Genomic DNA, 19587 nt, shown 5'->3' on the forward strand with positions numbered 1-19587 from the left:
CGAAAGTCTCCGACCACCAGGTGTATAGTTGTTCCTTGTCCCCCGCCCTGCCTTCCCCGCCCTCCTCTCCTGCCCCCTGCACAGCACTCAGCACCACCTGACCGTGTAGATGTTATACTTGCTTCTTGTCTGCTCCTACCCCCTGGAATAAAACGTGTACGAGGTTAAGGATTCATGTCTGTCTGTCTGTCTATCTCGGGTACTGCCGTGTCCCCCAGAGCAGGGCCTGCCTCCAGGGGGCACGCACATTATGTGCTGGAAAAAAGAGCACCAGACAGTCCTGAAAGAGGCTGGTTTGGGTGCCCTGGGAGCACAAAGGAAGATGCTGCACACTCTGCCTGTGTGGGGCTGGAGGGCACGTGAGAGGAGGTAATAGCTGACTAGGGCTTTGAGGGGTGGCTAGGAGCTTACCAAAGAAGGAGGTGAATGTCATGGCTAAAGCCCAAGAGAAGGGAGAGGCCATGAAATGTCTGGGGTCTGGGGCGTGGGCTGGCGTGGCTGGAGCAGAGGGGAAGGGAGAGGAAGGGATAAGAGCGGGGCGCTGGGGAGGAGACAGGCAGGCTTGGGCTGAGGACATCTCTCCAGCCAGGCAGCAGGGCTGGATGTGAAAGGTGGGGTTTAAAACCTGGCAGAGTCAGCAGTAGCTGGCTGTGGGGGTGGGAGGCGGGGAGCAGAGGGTTCCCGGCTTCCGGCTGCAGGAACCGAGTGGCTGGAGCACATTTTCCCGTGATGTGGACGCACACTGCCAAGAGGAGAGGGATGCCTTGGCCAGGCTCCGCGGTGTGCTGTGGGACCTCACCACCAGGAGAAGATGTCGAGAGGCAGGGGACCAGCAGATGTGAGAAGCAGTGCAGGTGACCTGGGTCCAGGATGCCGGTGGGGGCTGCGAGGCCACAGGAGTCTCGTGAAAACAGCAGTATTTCAGGGTTCAGGACCCAGGGCTGGCCTGGTTAGGAGGCCACAAGAGGGGCCTCTGCCCACAGGTTTCCTTTCACAGGGTCCCTCCTGGGGCCAAGGTCCTGGACGAATGCCATTCAGACCATCGGGGGGGGTGCCCAGGGCAAGAGCAGGGAGGTTTCCAGCGCGGCTTCCATGGCCCCTGTGTGCATCCCTCAGGGGAGGTCGAAAGCAGGGCTGTGCCCCAGTGGACCCTACTGAGCCCTGAGAGTCCCACCCGAGCCGGGGGCTGCCTGGGACCAACCTCAGGGAGTTTCTGCATCTTGAAACGGTGTCCAGAGCCCTCCACACAGGGCCTGGGAAGGAGAACAGCTGTGTTTCTACAAGTCAGGAGGGCCCTGGGCACGACACCTACGACCCCAGCTCTGCTCCGCAGGGCCAGCACAGGGAGCACAGGAAGTGTCAGTGTCGTCCCCCTCTTGCGCCCTTTCTCGCCCCTCCGGGAGACCCCAACCTGCCCTCTGCCTCCCCCTGCCCTTGGTGCACGGCCAGCCTCTGGGCGATGTTAGGCGAGGCCCATCCCTGCACCGTCACCCGGGAAACAACTTGGCTGCCGGCCAGGGTGTGGCCCCGGGGTGACGGGGCTGTGCCTCCCGGAGAAGAGAAAGTGCCTAATCCCCAGGATTTGCCGTGAAAGCCGGGACAGGGCCGATCACTCATCACTGGCAGGGACGGCCGCGCTGTTGTTTTTAGGTGGAATTTCTGAATCTCATTCGTAATGTGTGCTGATCCTGGGCCAAGCTTTCCAAATCAGGCTGCAGGACAGGGTCAGCGGCACATGTTTAACCCCTTCAGAGGTAATGATTTTGAAGAGGTGATCTGGGCCTTGCTAGCTGGGATGACTGATGATGACTGGGCAAGCAAGCTCTTTGCTTTGAACAAGGCCTCGCCTGGCCAGGAGCAGAGGTACAGTGAGGCTAGTATCTTTACTCACGAGCTTTTATACATGGGCTGCTGTGTACAGTTGAGTAGGTTGTGCACTGCACAAAGAAAAGGCTTTAAATGGTACCCCCTGGGGTTTTGCAGTGTACAACATATTCAACTGTACTTGGCAGCCCTGCCACACACCGCTTCTTTCTCCTGCTGAGCTGTTAACAGGGACAGAGCCTACTGCTGACAAACATGGGTGTAAATCTGCTCCCCAGCACCCAGCATAGGGCATGGGATGGAGGAGGAATCCAGGATGCTCTTGTTGACTGAGCAAGAGAATTCAAGGATGACAGAACTTGGAAGGCACGGCCTCTACTACCCTGCCCGCTTCAGCATGGGCCCGACTCGTCAGCCCAGGCCACGAGAGGTACCTATTAAATAGCTCCCAGGCAGCTGGAGCCACTTTGGGGTTAACAGTCCTGGCACAGTCCCATGTGCCTCCCTCTGGCCTGCTGTCCTGTCCTCTCCAGGGCCTCCAAGCTCTCACCAGCTCTTCAGTTGCAAATGGCTTCCTCACAGTGGCTCACTGATCCTCCAACAACCTACCCAGCTACGTTACAATATGTGCTCTCCTTCTGGTCCTCAGAACCCAGCAAAACAAGTATTACCATGGCAATTTTGCTGAGAAGAAAACTAAGGCTCAGAGAGGTTAGGAGACCTGCCTGAGGTCACACAGCTAGAACGAGAGAACCAAGAATCAAGCCCAGAACGTCTTACCCCAAGTTCAGCGCTCCGTCTGTGGCAGCAGAGAATCAATCGTGTTTGACCCTCAAAGGGCCACCCCAGCCATGGGTATTTTTACAAACAGTGAAATTAAAATAGAGTAATAATCCTTCTCTGCTCACAGATGAAATTTAGAATGCTATTTCAAAATGTAATAGTTGAGGTTCCTTCTGAGAGGGAGTGGGAGGACGTTGTTAGGAGGGTGTTGACGTACTGGTCAAATTTAGAGGCACCCCCATCCTGCTTCAGCACGGACAACGTGGAAATTGGGAAAAGATCTGGGTTCCCTTAATAGTGACTTCCTGCACACCTACTGTGCGCCAGGCACTGCTGGGAGCTTTCACATAATCGTTTCCTCTACTGACAATTATGGCGTCTGTAATAAGGGAATAGCCCTCCTAAACTTAATCCAGGGAACCGTCTCTGAGGTGAGCCAGACAGTCTCTGTTCATTCAGACTTGACTGGGAGCAGGACCAGCTGCCACGGTGCCCGGCCAGGGGCTGAGGTCAGGAGCACTTCTGTTTCTCAGGGGCCCCAGTGGAGAACGAGGAGCTCAGGGATCAACCCAGAGCAGTCTCGACATCTTGCGCACCTGCTTGCGAGCTGCAGCGCTGACTCACTGGCTGTGGGACCTGGGGCCAGCACTTCAGTGTTTTCTTAGAGAAGCAGCGATGCCAGCCGGGGTGTGTGTGTGCTGGGGGTGTCCTGTAGACATCCACCCCCAGGAGAACCATGCTGGGGAAGGGAACAAGGCCCTTGAATAGCCTCCTCTGATTCTTGACCCGGCCAGCGCCACCTTCTCCCCGCAGCCTGCCTTGATTTGCCCACGCATGGACGGCCCAGGCTCTACACCCACAGCACCTCTCACTGCGCTCTCCTGTTCCTCTCTGGGGACCGTCTGCCTCCCTAGAGGCAGAGAGGCACCCCCTTCACCCAGCACATAGTAGGTGTAAGCAGTGTAGAAAGGTGAGCCAGTCAATTGGTCCGTCCTGGCGCCCTCCAGGCCTGCCCGTCTCCTAACCACTGCGACCCTCCGCAGCCCTGAGGCAGCCCCGAGGCTGCCGCCCTCCCTCTGCCTGGCCACAGGGCCTTCTCCACTACTTACAGAACAGAGCTGGAAGGGAGAGGCAGTGCTTGGAGAAACATGGGGGCAGCTCGTGGAAGCCTCCTGCTTCTGAAACGATTACTCATGTCAATGAAATCCACAAGAAACACAGATTTGTGTCTTTCCAGGATCCCTGAAGCTGTCGCACAGCAACAACTGTGAAAAGACTGGCGGAAATCTCACGAGGCCCAAGGCTAGCGTCCTGGGTCTCTAACACGGATGTCTTCTTTTGTGCTCACACTTGGGTAACACACCCAGAGCCTTCCTGTTAATCATGGCAAAGACTGAAAAACAAAACTCCCCACCATGTGGGGAAGAACCATGAGCAAACCCAGCCCTTCGTTTCGGTTTACTTTTAGGTTGGCGGTAATGAGCTAGGAGTTTTACGGCTGTTCTTGTTTTAATTGTTATGATTAACAAGGGACGTCCACCAACACAGTTGAATTCTACAAGTCTCAACTCACAGCCAGGGGCCAGGCGTGGCTGATTTCCTCTCGAAAACAGGCGCGCCGAGATACACAGCCTGAAGAGGACTGGGTGCAGAATCGCAGTTCTGTCACCTTCGGACAGTCCTTTCCTGCTGGGGATGTTTCTGTGCTTCAAAAGCCTGTTGATCCCCGGAGCCCACGCCAGCTGGGGCGTTTGCCTCCTTCCAGATGGGCCATCAGTAAATATTCGATGGCGTATCTACCGGATGTCAACGCCTGGTGGGAGCTCAAAGTCCCAGCCCACCCAGATCGCATGCTCCATGTGACTGATGTTACAACCCTCCCCACACGTCCTCAGTTCCTGACCCAGCCAGTGCCACCTCCTCCCTGCAGCCTGCTTTGATTTCAATTTCATGAAACGCTGTGCGATGGGAGGGGCTGACTTCCAAAAAGCTGCTAAATCTATCCTATCGGTCACCACACTGGCCCAGGATCAGGCAGGCCGTTCACCAAATCAACCCATGGGTCTAAAAAGCAGCTTCAACTGAGCGTTGTCTAGTTCCTATTGGCTCTGGGGACGTTTCAACAGAAATTTTGGCAAAGCTGACCTTCAGTATAGACAGATTTTTTTTTTTTCCTCCTTAGAAAAATAGTTAAAAAGAAGTTGTTGAAGAGGGGCATGGGGTATCAGGGAGGTCTGAGGCTAAGATACCAGCTGATGCCCAGAGGCCTGGGGAGTCCAGGGGTGGCCCCCAGTTGCCGGTGGCTGATAATATATGGCCCGCACCCATCTCGCCAGGGAGGCCCCGCCGTTCGTCATCTCTCAGGAGACCCCCGATTACAGCTGGTACTCTGCAGAGCAAAGAAATGAATCCGGGGCTGGATAAGGAAGGCTTTGTAGTGGCCTGAGAATACCTCAGGCATTAATGGAACATTTTTGCACAGGTTGGAAACGCGTTCTTCATTTTTCATTGACAGCTGGTGAAAGAGATATGCAACAGAGGCGGCCGGGCTTCGGGGCCGCCTTTATCCCTGCGGAGAACTGGTGTTTAGAGGATGCATCAGGGGAAGGTCTGGCCCTTTCAGGTTCTTAATCAACCTGGGGTACTTTCTTCTTCTGTTACTGGGGGATGTGGGAATGAACGCAACAGCCCCGGGGTCCTGGCGGCTAGTACACTGATTATTTTTCTGGGACGCAAATTCCCAGTAACTTTGCCCAAGTCAACAGCAGCCGTCCACGGGCTCCAGCTCTGGGTGTTTGGGGAAGACGGGGCCCTAGGCCTGCTCTGACCCCAGCACTGAGCGGCCTAGGACAAGCCTCATGCCCTCTCTGGCCACTGCTCCCTCACCCAGTAATGGGGAGACTTCCACCACGTCACAGGGTCGTGGCGGTGACGACGCACTTGCTCCTGGCACTTACTAGGTGCTAGTCCCTCCTTCACCTGCGTCACAACCCAGCTCAGATCTCTTCTCCTCCAGGGAGCCTTCCTGACCCCATGCCCAGTGTCCTAGAGCTGGCAGGGTTTTCGGCCAACATCTGTGAGTAGGCAGGTATCCCTTCCCTGGTGCTGAGGGGCTGCGTGGGGGTCCTCAGTGGGCCCGGGAGCCCCCAGGCCCTGCTGGGGCACAGCAGATGGAAGATTGTGTGCCCGGGGCATGCTTCCTCCCTCTCCGCGGATATGAAGGGTTTCTGTCTAAGATGTTGCTTGAAAGGAGAACGCACCGCTGCAATCAAGTCTGCAAACATCCCGGGCCCTGCGGTTTTTCAGTTGCTCAGTGTCAGGTGGTCATTTACTCAGCTCCCTCCTTTGCCAAAGGGAGACAGTCACAGCCCTGGAGGCATCTGTGAGGACTGAGCTGGGACGCGGGGGTGAGCGTGCCCAGCGATGGTTCCCAGGCTGCTCAGGCCGGGCTCGGATCCAGAGGCAGAGCCACCCATTGCAGGTGGACAGACCCAGAGCCGCAGGGCCAGGCCTGTGTCCAGGGCCAGCGGGTGCCAGGATGGCTACCCCCAGAGCCCAGAAGCTCCCAGGGTGTACAGAAGTTATTTGGGGCAGAAGAGGAGCGGGAAGGAGGTGGAGATAAGGATGCCCAGGGAAGAGGCCCCAAACAGAGAAATAAGGCAGCAACCGGTGGGTGTAGAGACAAGAGCCCAACCTGAAATGCGGCCTGGCACCCAGCTCCACGAGACCCTGCCCCCTCTGGCCTTGGTCCTCCACCTGGAGGAGGACATCTGCAAACTCCAGGGGCCCAACCAGATGGGAAGTCCTGCAAACATACTGAGAAGTTGAAGAGGCCAGGCCCACCCAGGAGGCAGGACAACAGGCAGGATGAATTCCCAAGCGCCAGCCTGGGCCGTTTCCCAGCACCAGAATTCCAAAGACCAGGGCACATGTGACCAAGTGCAGAGAGGAGAGGCTGCTCTGTCTCTGTGGCCTAGTCCACATTCCATCCCCAGGAAGCACACGCGGGATGGGCCCTGTGGTCGCCTCTCTCACCGTGGGCTCTGTCCCACTCCCCACCCTGCCCTGGGTCACCCTGGGCAGACCGGCAACCCCCTCGCTGCTCTGGGCCTCGGCGCCCCCTCTACAACAGAAGGAGCTGGAAGAGGTGGCTTCCAGGAGCCTCCAGGCCCTGAGATGCCAGGATTTTCTGCCCCAATGGATGGGAAGCCAGGAAACAGAGACTCCCAGGTTGGTTCTGTCTGGAGTGGAGATGCGGCTAGAAAAATGTGCTGGTGGGCATTGGCTCCAGGCCCAGCCGCGGCCCAACGCCTGGCTTGGGTCACCCCAGGAAGGGTTCAGCTGGGAACTGAAGGTGCCAACACCAAGGAGTCCCCTCTGAGAGAGGCCTCCCCACAGCTGCAGCGCTTGTCACTGTCTTGCCACCACTGCGTTTCGATGACCTGTTGATGCCCCCCGACCCCCAACCCAGTGGAACGCAAAGCCCTGAGGGGCAGGGATCTGTGGTATTTACTCATCTCTGTACCCATGACGCCCGGCCTGGGCTCGCAAAGAGAGAAGAGAAGGACTGAATCCACTGGAAGGGTCTGATTCCAACTCCGGTAATTCCAAGAGCTGGGAACTGCCCCAGGTGGGCAGTGTTGGAGCCACACCTACAGGCTCAGCACAGAGCCCAGAACTAGCCCCAGGTGGGCTTCTGTGTGCCGTGACAGCAGACTGTTCACCACCCCCACACAGGGGGACAAACCCACAACCCCACCTCCTCCAGTCTGCCCCCACCCCCGGGCGCCCAAAGGTCCCCCTTCGCTTGACAATGGGGGAAACTGAGGCCCAGAGTGGGCAGTACCTGGAGGGCAGGCAGCAACTTTTATAGCTCCCACCCTCTCCTTGGAATCCCAGTGAGGGCTACTGCGCCATTAATTGTAATTAACTGATTATTCCTGCTGCCAACTAGTGGAGGAGGAGGCTGGGGGTGGGGGGCCCGAGTCATGTTTACAACATGCAAACCCATTTAAGAGCTTGTAAAGTCACTATAAATGGCTCTTTGGCAACAGGGGAATAACGATTCCGTCTCCAGCTGCAGCTTAACAACGGTCGGGTGGGGTTGGGGCCTCAGGGACCAGCCTGGGTTCTGAGGTCCAACGGCGCCACCTAGAGGCCATGTTCCAAAATGCTCTGCTCCGGGACCAACTGCGCACACAAAACCCACGGCCTCCTTGCCCCACTCAAATCCGGGACACTGAGGCCGCAGCAAGGGCGGGGCCTGGGTCTCTGCTGCTCAGCTGCTTTGAAAATGTTCAGGGTTTAAATTTCAGTCCACAATGATAGACGGGATCATTTTCATTCCCCATGAATTTGAATTCTTTAAAGTGTGCTGGTTCAGGAGAGGCACTGTGAACATTTTCCCAGACTCACCCGCACCTGCTTCCCACCCCACCCCCCGCCCAGCCTTGCTGGTGCCCCTCCCCTCCAAGTCCCCCTCCAGACCTCCTCTGTGCACCAGGGGTGCTGACTTTCCAGGGAGGGCTCCACATTCAGGGGCTCTGCGTGCCGCCCCATGTCACAACCTTGGACCTCCTACCCCCTGACACACGGGAGGGGACAAGGCTGGACACGCGGCAAGACGAGCCAGGCCCTCTGACGCCCGTTGGCTATTCTTCTGTTGCACCAGGAGAACAAAGTCCCTATCAGCTCCCACGAGAGGGGTCTGTGCCGAGCCCTGGGGCCAGTGTGCTTCCGCTGAAACTCACGGCTGTGAGACGCAGAGGTCTAGTGAATCCATCCTTCATAGGCGGGGAGACTGAGACCCACGGGGGTCTCCCCCAGAGCAGCGGCACAGCCAGGGGTGAATCCCAGGCAGGCTCCACCACCCTGGGCAGTCCTCGCACTGAGACTGCCCGGGGGGCATGGGGGCTCCAGCTGGGCCCCAGAGGACAGGGACTCAGATGGGAAGGGGGCTGCTCTAGGGGTGATTTCCCTCTCGACTGGCACAGCGGCCTTGGCTAAGCTGCGGGAGGGTCGGCCACTCACCCACGGTCATGCCGTCCATGTAGCGCTTGATGATGTCGAAGGAGTCCCGGAGGTTCCCGTCTGTTATGTCGAAGATGATGTCAGCGTGGTTGGCGGGGTAGGCGGGCGTGATGGCCCGGAGGAAGATGATCTCTGCCGGACAGAAGCGTGGAGGTGTGAAGGGGGTGCAGCGCTGGGCCCCGCCACCCCGGAAGTGCCCCTCCAGGCAATGAGGACCCAACAGGAGGGCCCTGCATGGAGAAGGTGGAGGGGCCCTGAGGTGCCCTGGGTCACAGCCTATCCCCTCTTTTCATCAACAGGGAGACTGAGGCCAGGGAAGATTTCGGATCTTCCCTGAAGTCACGGTGCTGATCAGTGCTGGGTGACTGGTGACTAGTCACGAGTCTTCCTGAAGCTGGGACGATGGGGAGTGGCGGCGGGCAAGGGGACACAGGGAGAGGGATCGGAGGGGAGCCGGCTGGTCCCCTGCCGCACAGTGATGTGGCTCAGACACGCCCCTTCTCAGCGTGGTGGCTGTGTCCCCCTCCAGGACCGCCTGACATGAGGTCGGCAGACTGCCCTGGGCTGGGAGCACGAGGCCCCGATGTGGCCCTGGCTCTGTGCCATCTCGGGGGTGTCCTCTCTCCGGGCCTCAGCCTCCTCATCTGTACAGTCAAACAGTCGGCCCGCCAGCGCCCACCCAGGGTCCCCTCAACGCCAAAGGCAAAGCCTGGACATCCCAGGCCCAAGATGCGGACAGGTGTCTCTCACCACGCCCGACTCCCTGTCGAACCCAATTATGGGTCAGCAATGGCCGGAAGGCCGCCAGACTGGCCGCTGGGGATTTGGGAAGGATCTGCATGTTGTTGGTGGAACTCATCATTCTGCACCAGGCAAACAGCAGCCAGTGATTTTCTCCGACCCAAGTCCACGCCACCCGGCCAAGATTCCGTGCCTCCTGCCCCCGCAGGTAACCACATCCCTGGCAAGCCTCTCCCGTCCTCCCACCCCCACGGCCAGGTTTTATGTTCCAGCAGGTGCTCCTGCGTTACCCCGCAGGACCCTGTCACAGTGTCAGCACAGGGCAAACTTTCCGCCTTCTCTGAGAGAATCTTTCTTATCGCTGCGTTCCAGAGCCTGGCCCGAGCCTGACACGTAGGAGGCTCAGCTGACGTTTGCTGAATAAATCATCACGGTGAGCTCCTCTGAAGGCCGGGGATGAGGGCCCTACGAGGAAGAGGGTGGCGGGAGGCCACCCCAGCCCTGGCCTGTGGGCTGCACCCCCTGAAGCAAGGTATACAGAGCAGTCCCCCGTCCACAGCCCTCTGCCGGGTGCTGGGAGTGCACTGCCCCACCTGCGCCCCCCGTCCCTGTGGTGGCAGGTCTACACTGCAGGCCGGGAGCTACCGGGGTTGGGGCGTGGCGGGCACACTGACCGCTTGACCACTGGGTCCCCTGGAGCTGGTCTAGCTGCGCCAGCCCGCCTGCCCCTCTGTCTCCAGGATGAGGCTTCTAGATGCAAAGGGCATCATTTGCAGCCCTGTACTGGCTCCCAAAGTCTTAGAGTTGAAACCCCAACTCCAAGTGCAGGGTCTTGCTTCCCTCTCAGCACATCTCTTGCCAGGCCTCTACCACCCCAGCCAGAAAAACTTGGCTTCTTTCCTCAGAGACCCACATTCCCCACTTACCTATGGATCTTTCCAGAGGCGTTCTGCTCTGCTCGGCACCCTCCTGTCTCCCTGCTCCCCACTTTCGTGAGGTTACCTCTTATTGATTACAGGACCCAGAGTGGAGTCACTGCCTCCTGGAGGCCCTCCGTGATGCCCACACGCTTGGCACAGAATCAACACTTAATAACTATTTGCTGAACGACTGTTACCCATAAGAAGAGATGCCCTGAACTGAGCAGGGAATGGGCTGGAACGGTGTCGTGTAGTCGGGGGACATGGAGGGGATGCGAGGCGGGAGGAGGTCTGCACTTTGAACCCACAGGCACATCTTACCAGGGAGTGGCTCCGTCAGGCCAAGCGCTCAGCTCAAGCCCCGGGAGCCCGCGGCGGTCACTCACCTTCAGGGCGGGTGAACTCGCGGAAGGTGGGCAGCGAGACGACGGTGTGGGAGATGGTGTGCACGGGGTCCAGCACGCAGGTGACGTCGTTGGGGCGGCAGGACTTGATGCAGCGGACGGTGTCTGTCTTCTCCTGGCGGAGCCTGAGGGGAACCACAGCGTAAGAGGCGATGGGAAAGTCGGAAGCAGCGCTCCCACTGGGCCCGGGGTCCAGGGAGAAGCAGGGGCCAGGCGGCAGCACCTGCCCCAGAGACGGCTTCTCCGGGGACCCGCACCGGCCTCCGAGGCCCGGCTGCTCTGTGCGGATGCCTCGCGGCCCTTCCTGCGAACTGGACCGGGACCCACACACCCCCGACACGCCCCAGTTTCCGTCTGCTCTGGCTGGGGTGAGCAGAGCTTTGCTATTTGCCAACTATCTGAACTAAGCTTCAGTTTCTATAACTGCAAAACACGTTCATTCATTCATTCGCTCAACAAGTGAGTGCCTGCTGGGTGCCAGGTTCCAGGGGCACCAAAGCAAACAAGGGAGACGGGGTCCAGCTTTCCTGGGGCCCTGCGTCAGGTGGGTCACAGGGGCATAAATGAGGGGGTGTATGTAAAGCACCCAGCTCGGTACCCAGGACAAAGCAGTCCATCCGCGGTGTCACGTGAAAGGTGGGAGGAAGGACAAGGGACACACGTTTGTTACAGATCTAGGCATATTTTTAAAACGTCTTTACCAAAAAATAAACCACAAAGGCAAGAGGCACACAAAACAAAGATACAGTTTCATGAGTGTTATAAGGCAAACCACTTTATATTCACCACTCAGGTCAAGAAAGGGGTCTTCACCTGTAACTTGAGGCCACTGTGTGTGCCCCAGACCAGTCTCAGCCCCTTTGTGCACCCCCAAAGTGACCCCTTTCTTGACTCTCCTAGCCATCGCCCACCTGGGTTCCCTTACATTTGTATCACACAAGTATGAGTCTTGAGACATCATTTTTTTCTTAATAGAAATAGTCAGTTACTGTGTGTCCATCCCTGGTGCACAGCATCATGTTTCAGTCATCCACATACATACATATATACATACATATATTCCTTTCATATTCTTTTTCATTATAGGTTACTACAAGATATTGGATCTAGTTCCCTGTGCTCTACAGTAGGACCTTGAGGTTTATCTATTTTACATATAGTAGTGTGTATCTGCAAATTGAGACACCATCATTTAAACTTGTCCATTAAAAAAGTGCTGTTATGTGTTTTAAGTCCTTTTTAACCTATAGAGGTTTCCTCTCCCTCCCGTCATTATCTATACAGTTTATCTGTTAAGAAAGCAAAGCATCTGAGCTACAGCGCTCCCCACACCTGGGCTGGCTGACTGCCTCCTGGTGATGCAGCCCAGTGTGTACTCTGTCCACGGTGTTCCCTGCGCGTTGGCAGCCAGATCCAGACACCTGTTCAGATGCAGGCCCAGGCCCTTTGAGGAAATGATAGTTGGTGGTGTGTCTTCCACCAGGGGCCATGTGGTATCTGACTCTATCCTTTCTGATGTCAGCTGCTGACACTGGGGGCCCAGTTCCACTGGCACCAGCGGGCGTAGTTCATAGAGGAAAAGCAAGATTCATGCTTGGTTCTTTCCTTGTATTTACCCATTTTCAGGATGATGGACGAGCAAATAGCTGTCCTCATCCAGAGGTTGTCTGTTGATTTTGTTTTAAATATCAGCATGAACTCAGATTTAAACTACTTGATGGATTTCAATCCATTGCAGTTACTATCCTTTGTTGGAGCTCACGTTTTCCCGCCTTTGGCCAGAGGCTACACTGGGTTGGTTCCTGAGTCGTTATTGACCTGGCCCCAGGACTCCCCGATATCTCTCTTGCTGTCTGGAATGACAAGGGGGTCCAGCCTCATCTTACACTTTTACTGCCCCAGCCATTTCTCCCAGAAGCATTGGGCTTGTTTTTTGTTTTGTTTTGGGTTTTTTTTTTTAAGTGGAAAATGGTATTTCAAGACCATAACCTGGATACCAAGAATGCTCAGCGCTACTGAGTTGGCCATGGTTTCTGAGCCTCTTCAGTGGACCTTTTTAAAGATTAAAATACAACATGAGTTCACACTGATATTTACAATTCAAAAGAAGAACCACACAGTTTTTAACTTAACCTCTTCTATCTACCAAAGGAAGCTCATTTTTTTTTTCCATATTAAAATCCTGGTTCTTGAGAACACAGGCGATGATAGACTATCCCATAATTATTTATTTAGTTTAATCTGTATTTTGACCCAGCAGTCTCAGAATAACAATACTAAAATTACCACCACTAACATAATTACTTAAAATAATAATTTTGGGGGGAACATCCACCCTGTCCCACCCACAATCTTTAAATAGATGTGCTGTGTCTACGTTGTTTGAGCCTACAGTGATCCACACTATACTTTTTTCTTCTAACACCCATTTAGGTGTAGTTCTGGGAGTAACCGTGTTTAATGCTTATGTCCTTTGTACCTGCAAGGCTGTTTTGTTGGGTATAAAATTCTCGGCTTACATTTTCTTGAGTAGCCTAAGGCTTCATTTGCTTCTGGCATAAGTGTTGCTATGAAGAAATCTGATGACAATATAATTTTTTCCCCTAAAAGTCCCCTGTCATTTTTGCCCAAAGGCACATGACTTGTTTGTTTTCTCTTTAAAGTCCAAAAATTGTGCTAGACTGTGTCTTGATGTTGGTTGCTCTGAGTCAGCATGTTCAGGTAAGTTGTGTGTTCTTTCAATATGGAATTTCACATCTTTTAAAAAAAAAATTCTGTAGAGTTTCTTGAGTTATCATTCTTAGTATTTATTCCCACCCCACCCGTACCTTGTCTGGGATTCGTTCTTCTGAGATTTCTATTATCTGTGTATTGGATCCTCTTTGCCCATCTTCAACGTCTGTCACTTTTTCATCAACACTTTTGTTATTTATCTTTCAATGTATAAAATTCTCTTCTTTTCCACTTCTCCTTCTCTTAAATACTTATTTCTGGAATTCCTTTTTGCTTTCGTTTTAAATCATTTCTCGAGTTCCATCACTTCATTTCTCCATTTTCCCTGATTCTGGCTTTCATTTTGCCTTCATTTTTGATCATTTTCTCAGTTCTTTCAGTTTGTTTTGCTATAGGTTACACTTTTTATTAGTTTGTGAGTATATCTTCCTGGCATACTTGTACCCAGAGGGGTCTCATTCTGCTTTTTAATCTTTTTTCCTACAGTAGCTTTGTATGAGATTTAACCTGGATACTTTTGGTTTGATCACTTTTATGTGAACTTAGTTTTCCTGAAATCTGAGAAAGAGGCCTGGTTCACGGTGGCTTTTCTGGCCTCGCAGAGCCCCCTCATTGTGCTTTGGCAGCCTGCTCTCTGCTATCCCTCTACATTTACCCGAACCTTCATTTTCCATAGCTGCTATTGTCTCCTTCTGACTCAATTTTCTATTAGATTTCCAGCAGTTTCTCCATAGTATGACATACGACCTTAAGGGAAGCCCTGGTGACTCAGCTTTAAAAGCTCCCAAGGGCTAGCCTGCTCCAACCCTTCCCGGAAGGCCTTGTACACACCGGCCATTGTAGTGATGGAGACCACAATGCCTCCACATCTCAGCTGCTGTTCTCAGACCGGTCTACTGAGCCTTCTAGGGGACACCTCCTGCCTATTTGGGGGTTCTTCCACTGCTTTCTCCTGCACAGGTGCCAATACCATGCAGGTGGGCACGAACTATATTTTGGGTTCATGGGGATACCCTGTCACCTTGTTTAGTTGTACATGTTTTCCATGGATTAAAAAAAAAGTCGTATCTAGTTGTTTGTGTGGTTTTTGCTTGGGATCCAGAGAACTTCAAAAATGATGCTGCAGCATCTTCCTGGACATCCATGCAGGACAGTCTGCACACACTATCCCATTTAACCTTCACGCTGTTTTCCTCTACACCACACTGCCCCCTTCCTTAGCAAACAAAACATCTTATTTTGTACTTGGGAATTTTAGAACAGGGCTCGTATGCAGGGCTTTCTGAAATGAGGCTGGAGTAACAGGCTGACAAGGGCTGGCTAATCCCAGCTATCCTGCCCTCCTTCAGCATCTGAGGCTGTGCAGGGCTGGGCTTCAGAACACACTCCTGGGCCAGGCTGCCTAGCTCTGAATCCCGGCCCCACTTTACATCCGCTGGGGGACTTTGGGGGAGCTACTTAACTTCTCTGTCCCTCCACGTCTTCACTGCGAAATGAGGATCAAAACAGCACTTTGCTCACAAGGCTCTGTGAGGGCTCATTAAGTGCCTGGAACAGGGCCTAGCCCACAGAAAGCAGTGCACGGGTGTCCGCTGTCACAGTCGTTATTTTTATCGTCATGAGAGTGATCATCATAATTACTATCCTTCACTCTCGGGAGCTTGGTTTAGTACAGTGGCCGCCAGAAGTGTGCACGCAGGTCCAGGAGATGGAGGTGGAGGCAGCGCTACAAACCCTCTGAACTTTTATTCCCAATTTAAATCGAGAGCCAAATGAACAGTCAAGTACCTTCCCATGAGTGGAGAAACCAGCACTCCGTGCCTGCCTGCCACATGCCAGGTACTGCCTGGTGTGTAACTCCACGCAATTTTCAAAACAATCCACAAAATAGGCCTGGCAGCTCTGAGAGGCAAGTGACTTATCCGAGGTCACAGAGCTAGTACATGGACAGGGAGACAGCCAAACTCATGGGGTTTGTTTGGTTGGTTGGCTTGGTTTGTTTTTTCTGCACTACAGGATCTCAGCAGGGTGACAGAAATACTGCTACGGAGCCTCAAGCAACGGCAGGGCAGAGGTGAGCATTCAGGTAAGTCAGATATCATCCCCCACGTGTGCACTCGGGCAGACACACCAAAACATCAGAGATGTCCTGAAACAGAACGGGCCACCTGAAGAGGAAGGGGGTTCCTCAAACAAGGGAGAGTGTGAGCTCAGCTGGATAGTCAGTTGGGAGGAGCTTTGTAGAGGAGATTCTGGCAATATGTATAATGTCACTGGATGACTTTTAAAGTCCCCAAGAATTTCCCACCCACATCATAACACTCCTATGGGAAAAGTGCTCCTCTGGCCTGAACACTCTGGACCGTGATGAAAGAATAATTGACTACAATGATGATTTCACAGAAGAGGTGACATTTGAACTCCACCTTGAAAATACTATCCATCCATCAATCCATCCATCATCCATCCATCCATCCATCCGTCATCCGTCCACCCATCACCCATCCATCCACCCATCGATCTATCCATCTACCCATTCACCTATCATCCACCCACCCATCCATCCACCCATCCACCCATCCAACCACCCATCATCCATCCATCCAACCATATGTTTATTCAGATGAGCTCCTTCTACAGGCCACACATTCTAAACATGTAGAGCATACAGGTACAACCCCTGCCTTCAAAAAGGCCCCAGAGCAGTGGGGATGATAAAAAGCAACAAGATGACACAGTAAATGCTCTGAGGGAGTATACCTGGCTCTGGGAAAACTGAGATTAAGCAAAGGCTTCCCCGAGGAGGTGACTTTTAAGCTAAGTCTTCAGGGAGAGCGGCACTTTGTGGGAGGATGGCGGGGCGCGTGCTAAAGCCAGAAGGCGGCACATTCAGGAAAGGGCAAGAGCCTTGTGTGACCAGAACTCAAGCAAAGGGTGCGAGCTGGAGCAGGGAGCGAGCTGAAAAGGCAGGCAGAGGCTGGATCAGGCAGGGCCTCAAATGCCATTCCAAGGGTGCTGGGCTTCGTCTGCTAGTAAAAGAACCATAGAAGGTTCAAAAGAGGGGAGGGACAAAACCAGACTGATCCTTCAGAGAGGTCCTCTGGCTTCAGCCTGGAAGATGGGAGACTGAGAGCTGGTCCAGACCAGAGATGCTCAGAGAGGGGTCTGGGAGACAGTGGGGGGCGCAGAGATTCGTGAGCTCCCAAGGCAAGTTAACTGCTGCCTCTGTCGTAGGGCACGAGGCACGGAGATAAATGTACATCTGTCCTCTTCACTGGACACCACGTGGGCCCCTTCCCACCTTCACCCACGTACTTGTAGGAAGGACCTTAGGATCCTCTTACTTGATTCCTCTTGACAGTCTGCCTTCCCTTCATGTTTCTGCTTGAAAACAGGGTCGGCAGCCACAGAAACGCTAGACACATAAAGCAATGTTGGCGGAAAGTCGTCCATCCCTTCAGCAGCCATGAGTAGGGCACCTACTGCGGGCTAGGCACTGCCAGGAGCGAGGGACACAGCACTGAATGGGACAGACTTGGCCCCTGCCTTCACGAAGCCTTCTGGATGGTGGGGAAGACGAAAATGAGACACAGATGAATGGGAACTGTGAACTGTGATAAACATCCCAAAGGAAATGTTATAAGAAAGACTAATAGCAGAAACATAACCCAAGGGTGTCCAGGGAGGCCCCTCCAAGAAAGGAACACACAGGCTGAGGTTTAACCAACATTCAGGCTCCAAGGGTGCAAAAGCAGGTGCAAAGGGCCTGAGGCAGCAAAAGGCTAGGCAGTGTGCCTCAAGGGAAGTGATCAAGGAAAGAACAATTTGAGGCCAGGCTGGAGACGTACACTAGGACTGAATGATGCAGGCCTGGGAAGGCACACTGGGGGCTTGGCTGGAATCAGAGGGGGAGGTGAAGAGAGGCAGGTGGATTGAGGTCCACGTTGGAGGTATTGTGACCGAATGGAATAGTCAGAACTGTGAAGTCAGCCAGCTGAGGTTCAAATATTGGCTGTGTGACCTTGAGCAAATCACTCGCCCCCTCTGAGTCTCTCAGGGGACCTGCCCCACAGGATGGGAAGTGACGCACACAAAGGGCCTGACGCATGCTTAGTGGTTCCCATGAGCGGCCCATTTATGGTGCTGTCCTTCGCCTCCTCCTGGTGCGAAGCTGGGATCCTCAGTGGAGGGGACTGACCTCACTTAGCTAAGGGTGGCATCCACGATGCTGCAAGTGGGTCCAGAGTTTTTCCACCACACGTTCGGGCTTCGCATCAAGACAAGCGGAGCTCTGCCCCCCAACCTGCCCCCCTGCAGCACAGAGACCCCCCACCACGCCAAATAAAACCAAGGCACGCCAGCCATGCTGTGTGGGATCGCCTGCTGAAACTTTATTCAAATCCCGGAGGGCAGGGTTAGGAAAGCAGCGAGAGGGGGCCCCACCGCCCCACGGCCCAAAGCGAGCGCTCAGAGCTCTGCGGACACAAAGATGTAAAGCTTGGCCACAAAGGAGCTGACGGTGCCGTGGCGATAGAGGTCCATCCTGACGGTCAGGAGCAAGTCCCTGGGCTCGGGGACGGGCTTGGTCAGGGCCACCACCCCACTGTGGTGGCTCACCTTCCGGGTGGTGAAAAAGCCCTCCTCATTGCCGCCGGTGATGGCCAGCTGCATGCTGTCCCCGGGGACCGCACTGGAGGGGCCCATGCGGAAAACCACGGCGGGCACTTGGATGTTGGTGGGGAAAGAGAGGTGGTAGTAGGTTATTCTCAGAGGCAGCTTGGGGCACTCCTGATTCTCATGGCAAGGCAAGCGCTCGCAGCGGCTGCAAGAAAAGTGGACAGAGAGACAAGAAGAGGGTTAGGGCCGATTCAGCAAGCAGAGGAACAACAGAGCGCGGGGGAAGCGGGGGCTCGCAGTGCGGGGCCTCCCGCCGCCCCTGGGGCCACTCGGCCACGGGAAGTGCACCCCTCACTCACCTGCGGGAGGTGCCGTGGACCTCCGGGCCGCCGACTCAGCCACTAGCCTCTTCCAACACCCTCAGGGGGCGCTGGGTGGCTGGGGTCAAGGGTCGTGCCTGGAGTGGGGTGTGTCCCCCTGTCACCGGCAGAGCCCCACCCCGGGCTGGCCTCACCAGGCACACCCCGCCCTCTGAGTGTCGTCCAGGCTCCTGGCTCCTTGCCCGGACCGCGATCAGGGCGACACAGGGCTCTCGGGTGGGTCTCGGAGACGACCCCGCAGCGGCCATCTCCGCACTAGCGGGCACGGCTGCTGCCACTGACTGAGCGCGTGGCCACTCGTCCTCGTGATTCGCTAGTGTGGCCACACCTGCACCAGGAGGGCGGGGGCAGGGCCGCTTTGCAGATGAGGCAACAGGGTCGGGCACTGAGGTCGGCTCCGCTCTCCCTCACGGAGCCTCGTGCTCCAGGCCCAGATCCCTGTGCGCGTCCCCGGGCCAGCCAGAGCTGGGAATGGAGACGGGGATGGGCTCTGACTCCCTGTGACAGGAGGGGACGGGTTCTGACTCCCTGTGACAGGATGGGGACAGGCTCTAACTTCCTGTGACAGGATGGGGACATGTTCTGACTTCCTGTGACAGGATGGGGACAGGTTCTAACTTCCTGTGACAGGATGGGGACAGGTTCTGACTCCCTGTGACAGGATGGGGACGGGTTCTGACTCCCTGTGACAGGAGGGGACAGGCTCTAACTTCCTGTGACAGGATGGGGACAGGCTCTAACTTCCTGTGACAGGATGGGGACGGATTCTAACTCCCTGTGACGGGATGGGGACAGGTTCTACCTTCCTGTGACGGGATGGGGACAGGTTCTACCTTCCTGTGACAGGAGGGGACAGGCTCTACCTTCCTGTGACAGGATGGGGACAGGTTCTAACTCCCTGTGACGGGATGGGGACAGGTTCTAATTTCCTGTGACGGGATGGGGACAGGTTCTACCTTCCTGTGACAGGAGGGGACAGGCTCTAACTTCCTGTGACAGGATGGGGACAGGTTCTAACTTCCTGTGACAGGATGGGGACAGGCTCTAACTTCCTGTGACAGGATGAGGACAGGTTCTACCTTCCTGTGACAGGATGGGGACGGGTTCTGACTTCCTGTGACAGGATGGGGACGGGTTCTGACTCCCTGTGACAGG

At 55.1% G+C, this 19587-nt stretch overlaps 1 protein-coding gene across 2 annotated transcripts in view; it reads right to left on the reverse strand.

Moving 5' to 3' along the window:
- The window catches only part of FBLN1 (fibulin 1), a 77673-nt gene that overhangs the window by 12281 nt on the left and 45805 nt on the right, over window positions 1–19587 (reverse strand). The window contains exons 15-16 of one of the 2 annotated variants that reach the window (XM_064491371.1): window positions 10685–10827; window positions 8638–8769 (exon numbers count right to left, since the gene is read on the reverse strand). In XM_064491371.1, the coding sequence (XP_064347441.1) occupies window positions 8638–8769; window positions 10685–10827 (275 nt within the window). Of the gene's footprint in view, window positions 1–8637; window positions 8770–10684; window positions 10828–17799; window positions 18258–19587 lie in introns of those variants that run through there. The other variant, XM_031463433.2, reaches the window with a different exon arrangement.

The sequence above is a fragment of the Camelus dromedarius genome, chromosome 11 (assembly GCF_036321535.1).
Source record: "Camelus dromedarius isolate mCamDro1 chromosome 11, mCamDro1.pat, whole genome shotgun sequence".
Taxonomy (NCBI): Eukaryota; Metazoa; Chordata; class Mammalia; order Artiodactyla; family Camelidae; genus Camelus; species Camelus dromedarius.